Below are 22302 nucleotides of genomic sequence, written 5' to 3' on the forward strand. Positions count from 1 at the left end.
TATAATGTGATTTTGTCAGGATTTGTGTACTTATATAAACTTAATTAGAATTTCGGTATATTTTTTGTTATGAGTCACATCGTAACCTTAAAATTTAATTTGATACTTTGGGTAAGGTTTTAGTTCAATATATATAAAATTTATCAAACTCCTATAATCTTGAATTTCGAAATATTTATGACATAAAGTGCTTTACAACCGATAATTCTGGACTTACGTGTTCGTTTTAGATTATTCATTTCATCTACAATTGAATTAACGTATTTTTGAAAGAGTTGTTCAGATCATTTTATTCTTTTCTTTGATACAATTTTAGTGTTCAGAAAAAGAAATGTATCAAAAGCAGAATATATCGTTTCATTTAATATGTCGTTTTGTTCCAAAAACAAGGTGGAATGAAAATCACAGAATGTAAACAAAATATCAAAATATCAAAAGCTGTATATTAGATTCATCCTTTGTTTCCAATTACTGATATATAATGTATACATGAAATAAGTTTTTTTTTATGATCTTCAATATCGTTACTCTTTCAAGTTTAATCAGTGTGTTTTTAAGACCGTTAAATCCATACACCGGTATCTTCTGGAAGGGTGAAATTCCCTTTTATCTATGGAACGTGATCAAATACATATCAAATCGATATTCGACAAACCTTGTTGGAAAGTAATATAACGTAACGGATGTGTGATGTGACAAAAGACATAAGATTTACATGTTGAATTTATTTATAATGTAAGCCTCAATAAATATTATCAACTATTTTAGTTTCCCGATAACGTCTAAACGATTAGTATATGAAAAACATTCAATATCCAAACTTCCTGGTTGATTTGTCCTTGGTGCGCAGTACATTTAAATCATTCATATGTGTACACATTACATTTGGAATATATTACTTTTATTTTACTAACCTGTGTGCTAATTGTGCTATAATTAACAAGGTGATAGATGCATCATTAGTAAACATGTACATGTATTGTCTTGACGGGGCCTATTATAACTAAGGTAAGTAGTCGACAGTGAATTATTTTAGATATTTTTTTAATGTGAATTGAACTTATTAAAATCAGTCAATATTTGATTTACTGTTGAACGATCATATGATCAAACCTAAAGTTCGTCTTCGTGATTTTTTAAATCTTTTTTGTACAGGTATCTATAATAATGTGTATATTAGTGATAGTCCTTCAAAAATGAATATAATATTCCTAACAACATAGCAGTTTTAAAATAAGACAGTCAAAAGGCAATCAGAAATAATAAGATGGAGAAAGAAATACACCAGCCTTGATTCAAGAAATGAAAAGAAAAAAAAATAATACGAATAACAGTCCAGAATACAATTACACAGAAAACTAAGAGTTAGCAATAGGAATAAAAGACTTGGTTTATAATGAAAAACTCATTTGTGTACTTGTTTATTTTTTCCATGTTGAAAAAATACTCTAGATATCGTTTTTTAGTCCAACTGAAATTGTGATCCATCGGATTCGGACTTTTTTCAAACTGATTATTGCTGTGCATATTGCTTTGTCTATGTTTATTCTACACTGGATAGAGGTTAAGGAAAGGGTTGAGATTCCACCAAACATGTTTAACTCCGCAGAATTTTAGCTCCTGTCCAAAGTATGATACCTCTGACTTGTTGTTAGTCTTTTATATTTTTTTTTAATTTTGGTTCATCCATATGTTTAGGAGTTTAGTATAATTTCAATTTTTGCTGAACTAGTACACATTTTTGTTGAGGTGCCAGCTGAAGCCAATCTCCTGGTACGGGATTTTCTCGCTCTGTTGAAGAACCATTGATGGTCTTGGGCTGTCGTTGCTCTTTGTCACATTCCCCTTTCCAATCTCAATTTAATACTTGTACTTCAACTATAACAATTCCTATAATGGATCATAATGGATTTAAAGCGTAGTGCAATCACAATTTCGTTTCTTACTTTTAATGAATAGCGAATGGTCAATTTTAATCTGAACCTCTCATGTGGAGGTGAATAAAAAGTGATACTAATAATTTGTGGAAGGTCTTTTAATATGATGGACATGAATGCAACTGTCATACAAGTGAGATGTTTAGCCAGCAATATATCCAGGTTTTATCCAGCATTTTCTACATTAAAAATGCGTGCACCAAGTCATGAATATGACAGTTATTATCAATTCGTTTGATGTATTTGAGTTCTTAAATTTGCTATTTGCTTATAGACTTTCAGTTAAGAATTTGCCTCGGAGTTCGTTTTTTTGTTATTTTACTTTTTTAAGTAAGATGTCAGTTATTAAAATCTAAACATAACATCCTTATGCTTTTATGGCATTTTGATACATTTTCATATGCAATTTCTAAGGTTTCCACTCCTTTAAAAGAATATAAATTAAAAACAATAATTTGAAAAAGGTATAAATCACCATTAGAATATGTACCTAGATTATTTATTCACAATTGTTATTCTTTAACAGGTAGACAGGTAGACATGTCCCGCTTTTAACTCTATTAAAAAATAATAACATCATATTTTATTCCAAGCAAGGAACAGTGGATGGTTATTTCTTTAAAAGTTAAATTTGTATTTCAATTTGACTGTCTTATTTGAGTTTAAACACTTGTTTGATGAAATATCTTTTGGTTGTTTAATATCACTACTGATTAATCGATTGACTTTTAACATCCCATTGCAAGGATAACATGCATACTAAAAAAAACTGTTAATTATCAATACTACAATAGGTAGGATGAGCATTAAATTGGACACACATGTAGTCATTACATACATGATGTAAGGGTCTATCGATGGCCAACGTTAACATATGTATATACCCTTGTCATCCGTGAGGTATTTATCAAATGACAGACTATAGAAAAATATTTATTTATAAAGTTTGACGGTATAACAGAACAACAGAAGCATTTAACAAGATATGGTGGGGTTTTTCCGATCTTATATTGATTGGCAACAAATGTATTTTGTCTACTATTAAATCATAGATAACGTTGTAGATACATCTGTATTTTACATTTTATAAATCACCTTTTTGTACTTCAATAATCTAATTATTATAATATGGCTTTCGTCTTATTACAGAACTTAATGGTAGCTATTTCAACAAAATCATCGTGTTTTTAATAATATCAATTTAAAGTAAAAAAACTGATTACAGTATTTAAAGATTTACTCATTCAAGAAAATGCATCCGAAAGTTTTGTATCAAAAACTGAATTTGAGTCTTTCTTATTTTGAGAATTATTATAAATAATGCATGTTAAAAAATATTCTGTTACAAAACTTTCTACATGTGAGTCAACTTGTGCGTGGTGACTATAGTATATCATAACTCAATACGAGTTAACCAGTTCAAAAATATTCTCACATCTAAACATTGTTTAGAAATTTTATTTATAAGTTTAAACAATATTTTCTTCAAATAAATTGAATTGGATTGGGCAACAGGCATAGCCCATGTAAGCCCTCTCCATTGTTTAGTAACTGTTAAGTTCAACTGCTCTCAATATTGAGAACTGAACACAGCTACGTACTACAATAAGACCAAGACTGTTCAAATCTTAAATGATTGTTAACGACGACTCTGATTATTACAGAATCTCCTAATTAAAGGATTCCCGAAATTTGATACAAACCTTTTATAAAAAATGTTTCAGATAAATTACAATTTTCAATCCTGATTTCAGATTGCTCAATAGTGAGTATTTATTTTCTTGCAGCTACCATGTCAAGACCTAGTGACTACGAGTATTCTGAGGAAAAACAATTAACATTACCCGAATTCCACAGAAGGTACAAAGACAAACTACCACTTTTGATAATCGTGACAGAGGGATTCTATGGTGAGACAAAGTATGACGATTATGCTAACGATCAGGTAAAGCTTAAATAACACAAAGGGCATATACCATATCTTAATGTTTGACCATAAGTATTAGTTAGTAAACATAAACATTTGTTTGTCATTGTATTTTACATATAATATAACAGAAAAAGGTCGGTTTTTTTTTTTTATCAAACTATCATACATTGTCAAATAATTTGTTGACATTCCTCTGGTAAGTTAATCTATCGTTTCCTATATATTCTGATTTGAAATTTTAAGATAATTTTGAGGCAGAAGCCCGAAGAGTTCTCTAAAACTTAAAGTTTCAAAATGCTTCACTTGATGTTGATTTAAACGCATTTGATGTCTTATGTTAGTTAGACTTCATACTATAAGAAAAAATTAAGCTAGAACCATCTGACTACTTCAACTGCTGCTATATCGATAATGCATTAGTTCAATAATATGGTTTTGCAACCATTTTGGTTGCATTTATTCACATCAATTGTATTGAACAAATATGGTTACCACAGTGTTTTTGTTGTTCAGTTCTTTTCCTCTTATAGTTGATGAGTTTCCATAGGTTTTGGTTTTTTTTTCTCTTTTGATTTATGACTTTTGAGAAGCGGTATACTACTGCTGCCTTTATTAAGCAAAATTCATTTCCATTTCTTACCCTTTTCCTTCGGAGTCACTGTTTCAATTTTAGCGGTACCGATGAGTCTTTCGAAGTTGAAATACTTGATGCGTTTTTAAATTTAGGTATCTACAATTAATTCATTTTTATATTTTTATATTCCAATTCTATGTAGTCAAGTTCTAGCGTGGCTATCAGAGTAGCATATAATCCTATTTGATAGGATGTGTCAGGGTTTACGTTGCCTAAACTGCTTTTATCGATGGAGACTTGCGGCTTTAAATGAACCTTTTTTCACCAAGGGGCTTTCATGGTTATGTCGAAAGTTTTCCAGACGTCATTATAATTTGATTGACAAATCTGAAACATCTGGATAGCAGATGAATACATATTTTATCTAGTTATCTTAGTCGTTGTCTTTCCCTCGATTAAGATACAACGAAATGATCTGGTTCTTTTTGCAATTGTTTTTAATTCGCACAAGGCATTGAAGAGAAAAGTATCACGAAAGATGATTCTAGTGCCGCTGAAACTAAGTTCATTCCCTGTTTTTCTTTGGATACATATTGTTTTCTCTTTAGGTGTTTGTCTAAATGTTTATTTTATTTTAGTTTTCAAAGTCCCCCTTAGTATTTTCTTTATTTTTCATGTAACCAAATAAACGTTGATATTCCCAATGTAAGGATATAAACAGATTTACATTACCAAAACATTTTGGAACTCGCGAACTGTAACATTAAACCAACAGATCATGATGCAATGATTTTTGGGCAAGTGTTATAGCCCTTTATTCTTAAACACAAGTAAGATATTATTTCTTTCAACAGACGTTGTGGGTGCTTCTTGTAAAATTATTTATTTGTAAATTGAATTTATATGCTCTAGTTACTTTGCATTTAAAATGGAAATTGATCTCATAATGATTACTTCAGTTACGTGAGAGGCCAAGTAATAGGGGATGTAAATGTCACAAGCTATATCACCCAATGCTCAAATATAGATATAATGGGATTTTTCAAATTTTAAAACGGGGATATACATATGGTTTATAAGTCAAACATTTTACTGTTACATCTATAGGGATTTATTATATAAGTTAGATTTCACATCACACCAACCATTGTATTGTAAATAAATACAACAGTAATATACCGCTGTTCAAAAGCTAAAATTCGATTGAGAGAAAATAAATCCCGGATTACAAACTAAAAATCAACTTTATTCTAAAGCTGATCGGTATACGAACGTTTTATTAATGTTGCGTCGTTAGGTGTAGGGATTTGATACCGATTCACCTCTTAAAACAATTAGGTAAACGTCTGAAATAGTTGCTCTTGTTTTTCTTTCTTGAAAATCTGTTCATACGTTTTTTTGTCATTTCTATCATATATATCTATATAGTTAACGCAACACCATCAGACGATGTCGAATTATCGCTATGAATTTGGTATGAAGATTTAATAATTGAGATAAATTGTAATACTTAAACCAAATAATTACAACGATGAGATTTTACCTTGAAATGTACTTAACATTCTTAATTTGATGTGTACACTTAGCAATTGTCGATTATTCAGTGACTATATGAAAATCTAAATATAAAGTAGAAAGTGGAAATGAAATAGCTGTCAGATTCTATTGCGACGGGATTATTTATAGTGTAGTAGTCAAACAGTACGACTCATCTCACATGTCTCAGTAAGGGGAGCAATCTCAAATAAAGAAACCAGTTTATCCCAATGACTTAATACCAACTAGCTGACTGTATTCTTTATCTTTAAATATTATCAAGATTAAACAAATATGCATATCAATTCAAAATTAGTCCTGAATTTCAATTACGTTGGTGTCGGTATACATACGTCACGAAGAAGAAAAGTTGATTTATTGTTTTACGCGTCCGTTAGCGTTTCAATCTGCCTTCAATATGGATTGCCAGGTAATAATTTGAACACATTATATCAAATTGAAAACTTTTTGTGAATGTATTGTTGTAACGTTGTTCACTTGTTTTCCCAACGTTAAAGCTTTAGATCAAACCTATAATATGAAAGAAATTTGTATACTGTAACTGTCGCACTTTGGATAAGAACAAAACCTTAATACAAAGTAACATACAATGAACAGAAAATATTTTATTTTGTGAGAAAAACTATACTTGAGCTATCTCTTGGCCGCTAAATCTGTAAAAAAAAATCCTCATTTCTCCATAAGTACAGTTACTCGACATAAATATAGTAGAAAATAATATTAACCTCTCTTTCAAATCATTGTTTTCCAAATCTAAAGAAAGATTATTTGCTACAATAGTAAAGTAAGTCACTGTTATGTAGCTGACAAAATACTTTACGTTGTAATACAATTTGAAATACCTTACAACTTAAACTTTGAAAACTTCCTTTACAAATAACTCAATAATAAAATACATTTAATTCTGGTATAGTTCTAGAAAAATACTTTAATTGTAACAGTTTAAAAATATTTAAATTTTGATTTATCATCACAAGACCGTGATCCCTTGCTCACCTATGAATAATACAAACAAGTGGAAGATACATGACTATGTTCAATAGATCAATGTACAGATCAGTACATCACATACTAGTAATCAAAACTACCTTTCAATGTTATAATGACTAGTAAATACAGTTAATCACTGTCCTGCCTCTATATTGTTTTCCGAGACATTCCTGAAATATCAGATTCTGTGGATTTTATTTTTTCTTTATGGTACCAATTTTCGTGGATTGAGGAAAACTTCGTAGATATTTGATTTCGTGGTTTTTCAAACGTCTACATACATTCGTATACAAAATTTGTAATTCGTTTGACATTTACATTTTTGGTATCGGGTTAACACGATATCCATGAAAATTGGTGTCCAACGAATAATAATTAATCCCAAGTAGTAAATTTGAAGTTATTAAAATCTGGTTTTACCAATTAGTTATTTAAAAGTTATTAAATATAGTAACTGAAACACTTCCTTGGACGTGCGTATTGGCAGATAGGTTATCTTCTTAGGAATGCTGTATGTCGTGATTTCCCGGTTTGAAATGTCACTTACCTTCTATGTTTGAACCAATTACTTTTACTTAGCCGTATTTGGCACAACGTTTTGGAATTTCGGGTCCTCAATGCTCTTCAACTTTGTATTTGTTTGGCTTTTTAACTGTTTTGATCTGAGCGTCACTGATGAGTCTTATGTAGACGAAACGCGCGTCTGACGTATTAAATTATAATCCTGGTACCTTTGATTACTATTTACTTAAGCAAGTTATCCAAAATCAACAAACTAGGAGCAATAGAATGTATCTTTTGGTCAAATTTGTACACATTTGAACATTTCTAGTTAATATTTTGCATTTTTTTTTACAATAGACGTTGATCACACGGATTGTTTTATTATTCTTATTGAAAATGCATAGTTAATGGTGTTTGTTTTTGTTTTTCAATTTTAAAAACACTCGATCTGAAAATCATAAATGTTGGTTAAGCTTAATACAAATTTAAGAATTATAGAAATAACATAACTTTCATTAAAAGACAAGTTTAACCACAGGATATTTTAAACTTTGCTGAAACTGCATTAACGATACCAATGTTACTGCACCAGGTACTCATTTCGACAATAAATATATTATCTGAGATGCTCGAGAGCAAAATTCTGCACGTTCAAAAACTTCTTCAAATTATGAAGAGCTTGCAAAACGAAAAGGAAAAAAAGTATGATAGCCAAAATCGGAAACGTAATCATAGCTGTGCACGAGGGAGATAAATTCCGGTGTTTCTTATAATTAAACTTAATAACACAATGTCCGTTTCATTTTTTTTTTATCTTTTATTTGTTTTTCAATAGTCAGGATTTTACAATACCCCTACAATCACCACCTGACTATGGTTTTTGGGGTAAATATTGAAAGTTATATACAAGACTATCCATTTTGTTTTTTTTTTAAATTTATCTTCATAATACAAGAATATAGTTATTAAAGAAAAAAAAAAGAATATAGCTGCTCACACTCACACTTTCTCTCACTACTTACACACAGTCGCTGCAATCTTACCATTTAGTATGCATGCATGTCTATATATAAAGTAAAAATTCAAAATATCACTGCTCACTATAGTATAATTTAAAGTATAAATGATAATATAAATCATGAAAAAATTGTATGTAGTGAGGACCAGAATCTTTCATAAGATGCTGCCCTATTATTTTTGTTTGCAATATAAAATTCATTTGATTGGTATTGTTTTATTCTGAATTTAAGTCCTATAAAACTAGGAGCTATATTTCTTAACTTACATCTAAAGATGTAGTTTTTAGCTATAATTATTAACAAATTTATAAACAAACTCTTAGTAATAAATCCCAATAAAATTTCTGTCTTACTAATGCTGAAATGCTCATCAAATAATTTAATTTTCTGTAAAAATGACAACCAAAAATTGTATGTAACATTACAATCATAAAATAAATGTTCTATTGTTTCCTCTTCCTCATTACAGAAGGTACATAGACTTGTTTCCTTTTGCTTAATTCTATATAAAAATGTATTAGTAGGTATAATTCTATGTAATATTTTATATTGAAAATTCTTTAAATATGTATCCCTACAACATCTTTTCAAAAGAGAAAAATACTTAGACCATTCTGAGATTTCAGAATTTGTTACATCCTCCCATTTTAAAAATTTCTCATATGGGAGTATGCATATTTTATCTACAAGATCTCTGTATACAAATTTTAACTTCTTATTTTCCAAGATCCTTTTAGAAAATGCATCAAAAGGAACAAAATTTTCTAAGTTCAAATCACAATAATCTTTGATGTATTTTTTGATATATTTTGGAATGTTAGATAATAAACTATAGTATCTCAAAAATTTTTCCAAATTAAGTTTTTGTCTTACTTGTTGGAATGTTAGTAGTGATTTACTTTGACTATCTACAATGTCCCTTATAAACTGTATACCATATAACTTCCATTTCATATAAACAGGGTATTCAGATATTGGTATAAAGTTTAAAATATCCAATGACAAAATTTCTGGAACACATAACTTTGTATAAGGCTTTGCCATGTGTAGACATTCAAATATGTCTTTCCAAAATGGATTTTTTAAGCGATTAGAAATTTCTTTAATCTTATCCTTTTGTAATGTAAAGACTCTGTCACCACCTAACTGTTTTAGTTCTGCTAGTAATAAATTCTGCCAAGAACCATCTGAATTTGATAAAAATCTCTTTACCCAAGATAATTTAAGATATGTACAGAAAGACTGCAAATGCACCATATTTAATCCTCCCTGTGAAAAATCTGCAATAAGAGTACTACGCTTTACTCTATCAGTCTTACCATTCCAAATGAAATTAAAAAACATAGCACTCAGCTCATTTAATTGTGAGTGAGGTAAATTTGGCAGGGCAGTCAACAAATGAATCAGTCTCGGCAATGCCAGAGTCTTAATTACAGTAATTTTACCTAGTAATGTTAATTTTCTATGTTGCCAGCTTTTTAGTATAGCTGAAACCTCTTTGATCTTTTTTCTAAAATTAATATCAAGAATACTTTTTAAATCAAGCGAAAAATCTATTCCTAAAAGTCTAAAGTTTGTGTGTGACCACATAAGATTGTAATTTGGACACAATATTTGATCAGAATATTTTTTGTTACCAATCCAAACAGCTCTTGTCTTTGATTTGTTCATTTTCAATCCAGATAACATATAAAAAGAATCAAAACAATTGAGGCTTTCTTGTAGTGATGTCTCACTACCATCTAAAGTTAGAAAAGTATCATCTGCATACTGACTTAAAAGTGTTTGTTTTTCATTAATGAGGATACCGTGAATTTTGGGGTTTGACTTAAGTTTCAACGATAATAACTCTACACCAATAACAAACAAATAAGGGGAGAGCGGGTCACCTTGTCTGCAACCTCTCTCAAGATTGAAAAAATTTGACAAATTGCCATTGTTGATTACACAACTTTTAGCACTTTTGTAGAGAGTCTCGAACCATCTGCACATCGAAGGACCAAAATTAAAACTTTTTAATGCTTTTTGTAAAAATACCCAGTCAACAGAGTCAAATGCCTTTTCAAAATCAACTAATAAAAGTAAGGCGCTCATGTTGTGATATTCAAGATAATGCATCAAATCATACAATAATCTAGTATTTTCCCCAATGAATCTCCCCTTGATAAATCCCTTTTGAGTGTCACTAATAATAAATGGTAATACAGACTTAACTCTGTTTGCTATAGCTGCAGAAGCTATCTTAATGTCTGTATTTAATAGGCTGATAGGTCGCCAATTACCAATATATCGCTTATCTTTTCCTTCTTTTGGTATACAAGTTATGACACTTTGATATTGAAAATCTGAAAAAAGTCCAGATTCATATCCATAGAATAATGATCGATAAACAAATGGTCCAAGATCTCTCCAAAAGAATTTGTAAAATTCGACAGTAAATCCATCGCTTCCTGGGGATTTCCCATTTTTCATCTTACTCAATGCTATAGCACATTCCTCATATGTCAAGTTACCCTCACACAGGTCATGTTGTTCCTGTGTGAGGGCAACATCATGAGAAAAAAAGCTTTCACTTGAACAATCAATTTTTCTCTTTGAATACAATTTTTTATAAAAGTTATGTTGTTCTGAGAGAATCGTGGATTGGTCAGATATATGATTACCCTGATCACCAATCATTTCAACCATTGTCTTCTTTATAAAATTTCTCTTTTCTAATTTTAAAAAATATTGGGAACATTTTTCACCATTTTCATGCCAGTTTGCCCACGACCGTAATAGTAAACCCTCTATCTTCTGTTCTCTCATGGATTCTAACTCCACTTTTTTATCATTTAAATTGGTCTGTACAGCGTCAGTAGGGGCTGTATTCATAATTATATCTAAATTTTGTATATCTTCTTCAAGTTTCAGAGTAGCTCTTTTTTCTTCTTTTGATTTAGATATACTGTGTGTAATGGACAAGGATCGGATTTTCATCTTCAGTACTTCAAGAAAAAATTGATCGTTACAAGAAAATTGAACATGAAATAGGTCATCTCTACTGTCTGAAAGATAGAACTCAGAAACAGTATCCTTAATACACATCTTTACCTTTTCGACATATACAGTATCTCTCAACAACTGTGAATTAAACTTCCAATATCCCTTACCCCTTTTATCAAGACTGGCAGAAAATGTGAAAACAATGGCTGAGTGATCGGTTTTGTATCCAGGTATAATTTTTGCATTTTTCATAAGTGAAAATAAGTCTTCGCTCACTAAAAAATAATCTAATCGACTCTGCTTGATAGGGGAGGTTTGACGCCAAGTAAATTTTTTGTCATCTGGATGACAGGTTCTCCATGGATCTAAAAGTTCAAAAGTTTGTGAAATTTCCTCAATCTTATTACGAGAGTTCAAATTTCTATTGTGCAGAATATTATAAGTGTCCATATGAAAATCTTGTACAACATTCCAGTCACCACACATTAAGATGCTAGTATTAGTATAGCAAGAGATGTTGTGTAAAATATCACTAAACAATGATGGTTCATCAGTATTAAATCCATAAACAGTGACAAAGGTTAGCCTTTGTTCATATAATGATAAGTCTAAAACAATAAAACGACCTTTCTGGTCTATCTTAGAATCATGAATCTTAAAATCTAGACCCTTGTTAAACATCACACTAACACCAGCACTTTTATTGTTGTAGTGATTGAAAATGCATGTATTACCCCATTCATCTTGCCAAAGTTTCTCGATATCCTCATTACTGTGAGTCTCTTGAAAACAAACAATAGATGCATGTTTACCTCTTACCCAATCAAAAATATCTAATCTTTTTTTCTTGCTTGAAAATATGCCCCTTACATTCATAGATAAAACTGTAATATTATTATCAATACTCATTAAGTAATATGTTCAATCAGACAATAGAAAAGCAAAGCAGTACAATACTTAAAATAAAAATGCATACCCATACTAACTTCACATTTATACATCACAAATATACACAAAAGATGGCGCTTGAAACAATATTTAATATACATCAGATACTTTTTACAGATTGGCTTCATATGATAAATAACATATTTTTTTTATTCTGATAGTTTGGTGTTAAATGCTTTATTTTCTTTTTAAATTAACAGAAACGAGAACCTAGTATAATATTTTCTTTTTTCAATATTTATATAAATTTTAAGTGTGTTGAGAACGATTTTATGATAAAAATAAAAATAAAGTTTTTGAAAATGGAGAATTAGTACAATTATATAGTTAAAAATGTTTTATTCAACTCTAAGAAAATCTTTGAACACATTTTCCTTAGAAAGTTATGAGTGAAAATTTCTTATAGTATATATAATATATAATAAAACATTCTAGTAATATAGAGTTACCTCCCATTAATCAAGAAAGCTTTTCCACTATTGATAATTAGAGTTACCTCCCATTTATGAACAAACAAAGAAGCAAAAAATTACCACAATTAATAAGATAGAAAATATTTACATACTTGAAAGTTTATATGCTTGCAAGTTTTTTTTTAATTTTTTCATCTATATTGTCATAAAGATCAAATTTTATTCTGTACTCACTGTCCTTTAATTTACCATATACACTACAGTTGTAGAACCAGGCATTATTTAGCATCACATTTGTATTTAGTCTAGCTAATAGTCCAAGATTTCTTTGGGTTATATCGTCATGAAATTTAATGTCATTCTTCAACCCCTTCTTACTTCTCATTATCTTGATTTTAATTTCTGTGTTACGGACCTTTGCTATCACAGGTTTGATGTAACCTTCTTTTCCTGGGATTCGATGTATTGCTATGACATCTGATGGTTCTATCTCAACATTTAAGTCTTTCTTCACCATTTTCACGAAGACATCTCGTAAGTTCTCATTTCTCTTTTCTGGAAAATTCACCATTCTTATATTATGTTTCCTGGAGTACTGTTCATTATAGTTTGCAGATTTAAGTGCATCTATGGATCTATGGTTGCAATCTGACACTTTTTCCTGAAGCTCTTCTATTTGCCTATCTTTTGTTCTAAGTCTCTCTTTGAAGTTCTCATTGTCTATATTAAGAGCATCTATCTCGTCTTTCAACTTTCCAGTTCTTTCCCTCAGTTTGGTGTTAAATTCCTCAGTGATTGACTCCTTCAGTGTAGACAAAAGCTTACTTACAATGGTTGTCACAAGATCTTTTAAGTCCTTTTGTTTGACAAGATTTTCCAGGTCAGATTTTTTAACAATATCTTGAAGGCTTTTTTTGATGTCCTTTAAATCTGAATGAATACTCATTAAATCAATACCCTCTAGGCTCTCCTCTGACACATCTGAGAAAGTTCTTTTGTCACGCTTGGGTGGTGGATTTCCTTGATTAGCTATTTGTTGATCTTTCTTTGGTGCTAATAAAGACTGAACTGTTTTATTTCCATCTTTGTTCTTAATTTCCTTATTGTCCTTGGTGTTTATCTTATTGGCCAGAGGTGGTGGCATGTTTAGGTTTTCACTTTCAATACACTGAATAGTAATCACTCAAAAATGTTTTCACTATAGAAAAAAGTTTCTACAAACTGTATCTTTCACAAATTGAAATTATGTCCATAAATAAGCCCAAATCCAGGTTGTATTCCAAAAGTTGAACACTCTAGTATAAATTTTATCTCATGAAAATATCAAAAATCACTATAAAAACTGCCAAAACTGCAGAGCTAGTTTAGCTCACAACTACACTGGCGGCCATCTTGTTAAACACCCGTTTCATGCATGTAGGGGAAACTGTATTCGATAAAAAAAACATATTTAATTCATAATGAAAACTTAGCAACATTCCAGCAGCACCTGCATACGGGATATATATATCCCAATTGATACGATATTCCCGTGCTTGCATTTCTTATCATGATTTTCTTGATAGAGGGTTGATGTTTGTCTGTTTGTCTTTTTCATTTTTAGCCATGGCGTTGTCGGTTTATTTTAGATTTATGAGTTTGACTGTCCCTTTGGTATCTTTCGTCTCTCTTTTAAATTAGGAAAACAGAATATGATAATATAGATCTTTTCCAACAGTTGCCAAATCAATAAAACAACAACTTTCAAAATAAATCAAAGAAATAAGCCAAAAAACACAAAAAACACAAAAAAAGAAACAAAGGAAAGAAACAAAAGAAAACAAATAAAAAAACGCACAACGATGTAACAAAGTGAAACTCTTTGTTCTTTAAATGGGAATCATAATCATTGAAACAATCAAAAGATGTTTTTTTTTTTTTCTACAGATAATTCGACTTCATCGACCATGCCAACAGCTTAGAGCTCTAGCCAGACTTTCAAAGGATGCTGGAAATCTAAGAGACGAGTTCCTAAGTATACCTGTTGATGGAAAATATAAGTTTACTGTTGTGAAAAGTTCAAAGAAAGGTAAATTTGGTTCCGAAAGGTTGTTTCCTAGTGTGTAAAATCACAAAAATACTAAACTCCGAGGAAAATTCAAAACGGAAAGTCCCTACTCTGTAATTGTTATCAAACATTATCAAAGATTGCGAAAAGACTTCAACAGAATTCATTAAAAGGCTAAACACCTGCAATCACTGTTAAAATTAAGAGAGAAAAATCACAATCGAAGGATAGGTAAGGAGGATTCTATGAGATTGCAACATTACAAAACTCCACAATATATGTAGATGTTTATTGCCATCATACCGATTGAACGGTGTAAACCTGGCCTTTTTATGTAGCCACTTGATTGTGTTAATCGCTAGATAAATGATGCATATGCATTCAACAGAAAATTAGCAAAGATTGTGCATCAACACCTATACTAATTGATATCATTTGATTTTATCAGTTTTTATGAACTTCCCCTCTTTGAATACGGCTTGGAATTAGGTATTTTTTTCCCTCCAAAACATGCAATGCATTAAAACAATCATAAATGAGTTACTTATTAAATTAATTCACCAAAGATACCAGGAAAGAAATTATCTCCGCCCGAAACGCGTATTGACGAAGGTGTTTATATGCATGGAAAATCTTTTGAATTATATTGAGATGTTCAATGTAACCATCGTTTTGGTGGAATGACAGTTTAAACATAAAAAGTACAAGATATCCATTGGTTTTTGAAACTAACAAAAACTATTCAATGAATGTTATCATTTCATAGAACACATACCATGCAGGTCAACATTTAAAACTAGTCTGATAGTCATTTATGAACTATTACCATGAAAGAATATTTTACATGTATATTATATGTTTACTTAGTTGGAAACCCCCAACTTATGGAAGAAATATTAGCAGAAAATAATTTACCAGTCCAAGTTAGATATGCAAGCTACAATATAGAGCTTAGATCTACTCTGGAAAGTATTAAAGGAGTAAATATACTGATCATGAAGACTTACGTTGAAGATAACATACAAGGGAACTGTTTAGAAGATGGTAATTATTAACTTTTTGAAAATTGCTAACTTAGATAAGATTTTCACATCCAAAAATTGAAACACCGTTCATAAAGATAGTTCTAACTTTCGAATGCAACAATAAGCAAAGACCATAAGTGAATAATGCATTTTGACGTCTCAATATACTAAAATGTATACAATTAGGTGATCGATAGTATTTACAGGCTTTTATTTGAAGTTCTTATTTCTTATTCGTTATGTAACTAAAAAATAACAATTCTACCTGGTTGAATCCGTTTTCATGTGATCTTCAATTGATGACTGAACACGCATAATGCATGCGTAAACCAGATATAGCTAGAGATGGATTCCGCTTGAATTATGAGTGTTAAGTCGTCATTAAAAGAAAAAGAATGTCAACATTGAAGATGAAACAAAGGTAAATCATTTAATTGACTGATGATTTGATACACAAAAACTCATTCTTATACAGGTAAAAACTATGATTAACATATGTTTTAAACTATTATATGAAATGACACAGACCTAGAAAAATTCAATTGCACGAGTTCGCTATCTATTTATATCCACATCTATGCTTATATCGCTTATATTTACTCAACAGTCTTCGGAGGTAAACTCATTAGCTAATTAGATGTTTTTGAGATAAAAAATACATACGAAAAAATGATACATATTATCGAGCAAATGCCTTGTAAACTGTTTATTTTAGACTTTTAATGATTTAGATATACGTTTTAGTATGTTATAATCAAATATGAGAATTTGAGTCAAATCGAAGAAAACAGATGGACATCCAATGCCCCTTTAAGTATTTTATGGGAATATCAGAACTTATTATGTAATGTTCATTGTTACATACATTTATGCATTATATTAATCAACAAGTAAATAAATTCAGTAGATAATCAAATGTAAAATTAGAGTCCGATTTTAATCACGTATTAATCATGTTAACTGTTCTTTCTTTTTTTTTATCGATAAGGACACAAAAGCGTCTGTTTCTTTTGCATTCGCCGAACAGCAAATTAGGATTTCAACTGGTGAAATTTATAAGTACACACTAATGTTATTTATTTATTTGAACCAAAATGGGCAAATTAATGTGACGAAAGGAAACGTAAATAAAAATACTTATTGATAGACATTTTTTAACAGAAAAGAAATTTTCCTCGGTTATCGTCACATCTCATCTGTTAGAAATAATAAAAATATACTTTTGACATTTCTGTTGGACTAAATATTTATATTTAAAAACCAATTCGTTTAATCGTAACAGATAGTAATTTTAGATAAAACATTGTTTTCAATTGTTTAAACACAATATTGAGGTATTTTAGGATTACTACTTTTATTAGATAACGAATAATAAGGAAGGAAGTTATTATTCTTCCTTGTTTAATTAAAATCAGTTGTTTTATTTAATATTTTATTTGAATATAAATAAACTCATCATATATACCCTCAGAACATTCGATCAAAAGATAAGTCAAAAAGGGTATGGGGTGTTATTAAAATATTTTAATAATAAAATTTACTGATAGCAATTATTAGTACATGTGCAATTACAAGCAATAGCAGATGCCATTCCGGTCATATGGTAACAGCAGCTATTTCGAAACTTTCAAGCCCTTAACTGCACATGATTTTACTCTTGACATGTCACATTTCTGTTAAGTGTCATTACAGTTTGAACATATTTCAGTTTCACAATGTAACTGTTTACATGGCAACTGTCACCGATTTAATAAAATTAAAGTAGATGCCCATTATCTCATGGTGGTTATTTAAATTTTTTTACTAAGTTCGGTTTTGTCGTCTCTGAGAATTGAGGCGGACAAAAAATGGAAGATTAATATGAATAGTGATAGTAAAATTAAATAATTTTTTTTCGGGTGACATGACTGTACTACTGGTATTAAGAGTGAAAATTGACTGATAATCTGAGATTGAATGAACGATGTTCGCTTCTCTTGTTTTTATTTTAAATTTGCCAAAAAATTAGAATCCTATGGTTTTATCCATGTAGTGCAATTAAAAGATTTGCCTGCTCATCCCTACTTTTATTTCCATAATGAGATTAGATATAGTTTAAAATGTCATACTAGCAAGTCTTATAAAATCCTTGATATTTTTTTTATCGTTTTTATTTCCTTTAATTATATAGCATCAATTTATAATAGTCTTAGTACGATGCAAGAAAATGTCGAAGTTTCATAAACTTTTATGAAGTTTTGACAAAGTTGTTGATGACTTACACATTTTTGCCACAGACTGAACCCACATGCTGACGCCGACGCTGATAAATAAGATAATCAGATAATCAGATAATCAGATAATCAAATGTAAAAAGAGAGTCCGATTTTTATCACGTATTAATCATTTCAATTGTTCTTCCTTATTTATCGATATGGAAACAAGAGCGTCTGTTTCTTTTGCATTCGCCGAACAACAAGTTACGAATTTAACTGGTTATATTTTAAGTACATATCAATTTCATTAATCTTTTTGAACAAAAATGGGCAAATCAATAAGACGAAAGTAAACGTATATAAACAAACTTATTGATATGATTTTTTTTAACAGAAAAGAAATTTTCATCGGTTAAATAACAATCTTGTACTTTTGACATTTTTCTTGGACCCAAAATACTTATATTTGAACACCAATTCGTTTAATCGTAACAGATAGTCATTTTAGATAAAACACTGTCTTCAATTGCTAAAACAAAATGTTGAAGTATTTTAGGATTACTACTTTTATTAGATAACGCATTATGAGGAAGGAAGTAATTATTCTTCCTTGTTTAATTAAAATCAGTTTTATTCAACATTTTATTTGAATATACATAAACTCACCATAGATACTCACTGAACATTCGGTCAAAAGATACGTTTAAAAGAGTATAAGGTGTTATTAAAATATTTATTGATTATAAAAGATAGGAATAGCAATTAAATGTGCAATTACAAGCAATAGCAGATGCCATTTTGGTCATATGGTAACAGCAGCTATTTCGAAACTTTCAAGCCCTTAAACTGCACATGATTTTATTCATAACATGTCACATTTCTGTTAAGTGTCATTACAGTTTGAACATATTGCAGTTTCACAATGTTACTGTTTCCATGGCAACTGTGACCGATTTAAAAAAAGATAAACTAGTTGCCCATTATCTCATGGAGGTTATTTCAATTTTTTATTAAGTTCGGTGTTGTTGTCTCTTCGAATTAAGGCTGACAAAAAAGTGGAAGAATAAATCAAATAAAGATATCAACGATAGTTAAATTAAAATAGTTTGTTCCCGTGACATAAATAAACTACTTTTCTCGTTTGAATTGTTTTACATTGTCTTATCGGGGCCTATTATAGCTGACTATGCGGTATGGGCTTTGCTCATTGTTGAAGGCCGTACGGTGACCTATAGTTGTTAATGTCTGTGTCATTTTGGTCTTTTGTGGATAGTTGTCTCATTGGCAATCATACCACATCTTCTTTTTTATACTATATACATTTTTTGTATAGCTGACTATGCGGAATGGGCTTTGCTCATTGTTCAAGGCCGTATTGTGACCTAAAGTTGTTAATTTCTGTGTCATTTTGGTCCCTTGTGGACGGTTGTCTCATTGGCAATCATACCACATCTTCTTTTTTATACATCAGTTAAGTGTGAAAATTGACATGATAATCGAATGTTGTCTGAGATGAACTGATGGATAAATCCACAGGTTCCGAATATCTGGCAAAAATTCAAAACACAAAGGGAGCAAACTTCCCGATCCTTATGATGTTTTGAATTTTCACCAGATATTCAGAATCCTATGGTTTTATCCATGTTGTGCCATTCAAAAGTGTGCCCGCTAACCCCTGCTTGTCTTTCTGTCATTTGATTACATATTGTTAAAAAATGTCATATTATAATGTCTTATAAAATATTTGATATTTTTCTAGAGAGATTTATTCCCGCCAAATTTGCAGTTGCTAATATCTCGTTATTTTAACTGTGTACATTTATGACAGTCCTGGTTAAATACGAGGACATTTTCAAGTTTCATAAACTTCCATTAAGTTTTGACAAAGTTGTTGATGTCTTATAAATTTTTGCCACAGACTGAACCCACATGCTGACGCCGACGCCAAAAATAAAAATTATAAATGATATGTTTTCGCGTATATTAATTAAAAACTTCAATGTTTAACAATAAACTCATTATAAATACCAGGATTAAAACTGTCTACGCCAGGCGTTCGTTTTGTCTTCAAAAGACTCATCATTGACGCTCGAATAAAAAAAAGTTATAGGCCAAATCAAGTACAAAATTGAAGATGATTCAGGATCCCACATTCCTAAAAGTTTAGCCAAAGAAGCGAATGAAATCTATTCCTGGGGTAAAAGAAGTGACGCCAATTCTATCAAATCCAAAATACAATTTAAAAGTGAATATTCAATTACAGGTGTAATATCCCCGATATCAGCACTGGTGGCTCTATGTCCAGATATATCAGTATCTATCATTACTGGATACACACATAAACCGCAAGAACAGTTCCAGGATAAGCTGAGATCAATGGACATTTTTGTACAGAAGAATATCAAATTTCAGGATAACGAAGGTAGCCCAGGTAAACATATATTACTGTTGGTTAATATTGGAACAGTGTTTGTGTACATTTATGAAATTATATATCACGAAATAAAAAAAAAACAAAGTTATTCGGTATTTTTCAAAAAGAATAAAAGAGGATAAGGGGAATATGTCAGTGAGTGTACAAACCAACGATAAAGAAAAACCAACTGAAATATTGATGTAAAATACAGTGTCCATAGATAAAATCTGCCATATTTCTGACTTGTTACAAGACATTTTATGAAAAAAAAACAATTGTGGTTGAACCATGTGTTATGGCTAGCCAAACCTCCTGTATGTATGGTCATGTTAAAAATACCTCTAAAATTACAACACCCAGCATAGAGAAATCCATAAATAAATGAAATAAAAGTACATAATAACTTGGACACCGCAGAATAACAACGTACACTTCCAAAGAATTTACGACATCACACCAGGACACCATAAACAAAATATAAACTATACGTCACAAAGATTGACGTATTTTTTTGTGACGTTTATATTATTACAGGTAAAATTTAAAAACCTGATTAATATATTATGCAGGAGTATAAAAGACCAGCCAACATTTTTCCACATGAAAATAAAAATAAAAATAAAACACTATGAGTTTTCAAACATCCATGTATATGTCGATGGTTGATATAAAAAATAAATTGATTGTTATTGATTACATTTTAATAAGAGAAAATACATTTTTTTTGCAGAACTTACCAAATTTGAAAGAGGTGCGAAAACTACGGGAACAGGAAATGCTGTACCTCCAGATTTACTTCCACGTGATTACAGTCATGGCGGTGACTATAATGATGTACCGCCAAAGCTAATTCCTAGACAAAAAAGTAAAAGTGTAAGTGATGAAGAAGACGACATTTATGAAGCCTTACCCGAACCTGATCCAGAGTGGTTACCGCCTCGACCCCAAAAGTATTCCGCAGAAAAAAGACCCCCATTACCAGCGCGACCGTATGATTCATTAAGTGCAGTTGTGGAGGATCAGAACTATCGTGTGATGCATGCAGACGAAAGTGTGAATTTAGACTCATCTGACAATTATATGTACATCAGTGAAACATGTGCATCTGACAGTGATTATAACTCGTCCACAAACAGCTGGTCAGCTGGATCGTCCAAGTCTTTTGTCACTGAGAAATCTGTGCAGGAGATACTAAGTATTCTAAAAACACTTAACTTGTCAAAGTATTGCAAGGAATTCGCAGCCCAACTAGTCGACGGTGCTGTTCTGCAGGAATTGAATGAAGAAATTTTGCGAAAAGATTTCAATTTCATGCATGTTGAAGCTGTCAGACTTATGAAATATGTAAGATCTGGTCACATTCCCAAATAAAGAAAACATTCAAACAAACTTCGAATTCATGTGCATATCTTGATTCATGTGCATATCTTGATTCAGAGTTCATTATTTATTGAGAAATTATCATAATTAGGAGAAATAATTAATGGATAAAATCATTCTAAGATGTAATATACCATCTGCTACGCATTGAAAAACTAGAATTTTATATGTTTCGTTATATTACTATTATAATCTTTGCAAATTGACAATAATTGAAGAAATATAAGGCTTTTCATGATTATTCAAGGCTATTCATATTTGGTATGTTTCTTTTTAAAATATGGGATTCCATTATTTCGAAGGTCATCATATCCTCATTATTGGTAAGAATATCTTAATGTTTTTTTTTTAAGTTTGTAAATAACATTACTGAGCTGTATAA

At 30.4% G+C, this 22302-nt stretch overlaps 2 protein-coding genes across 2 annotated transcripts; one reads left to right on the forward strand and one right to left on the reverse strand.

Moving 5' to 3' along the window:
- The first annotated feature begins 790 nt into the window (after window positions 1-790).
- LOC143053967 (uncharacterized) lies at window positions 791-21929 on the forward strand. Its single transcript, XM_076226794.1, has 6 exons — window positions 791-1008; window positions 3725-3882; window positions 14784-14925; window positions 15772-15948; window positions 20388-20555; window positions 21271-21929. The coding sequence occupies exons 2-6, from the start codon at window positions 3730-3732 to the stop codon at window positions 21909-21911; spliced, it is 1281 nt and encodes a 426-aa protein (XP_076082909.1). The 5' UTR covers window positions 791-1008; window positions 3725-3729; the 3' UTR covers window positions 21912-21929.
- Window positions 12917-14127, reverse strand: LOC143053968 (uncharacterized). The gene has a single exon (XM_076226795.1). The coding sequence runs from the start codon at window positions 13999-14001 to the stop codon at window positions 13018-13020; it is 984 nt and encodes a 327-aa protein (XP_076082910.1). The 5' UTR covers window positions 14002-14127; the 3' UTR covers window positions 12917-13017.
- Window positions 21930-22302: the final 373 nt, after the last annotated feature.

This window comes from Mytilus galloprovincialis, chromosome 12, assembly GCF_965363235.1.
Source record: "Mytilus galloprovincialis chromosome 12, xbMytGall1.hap1.1, whole genome shotgun sequence".
Lineage (NCBI taxonomy): Eukaryota > Metazoa > Mollusca > Bivalvia > Mytilida > Mytilidae > Mytilus > Mytilus galloprovincialis.

Bases quoted from the DNA above. Each gene is read 5' to 3' on its own strand.
- LOC143053967 (XM_076226794.1), top strand. From the start codon at position 3,730: ATGTCAAGACCTAGTGACTACGAGTATTCTGAGGAAAAACAATTAACA. The intron at 14,926-15,771 runs GTAAATTTGGTT...ATGTTTACTTAG, and splicing joins TGTGAAAAGTTCAAAGAAAG to TTGGAAACCCCCAACTTATG. The intron at 15,949-20,387 runs GTAATTATTAAC...ATTCAATTACAG, and splicing joins AGGGAACTGTTTAGAAGATG to GTGTAATATCCCCGATATCA.
- LOC143053968 (XM_076226795.1), bottom strand. From the start codon at position 14,001: ATGCCACCACCTCTGGCCAATAAGATAAACACCAAGGACAATAAGGAA.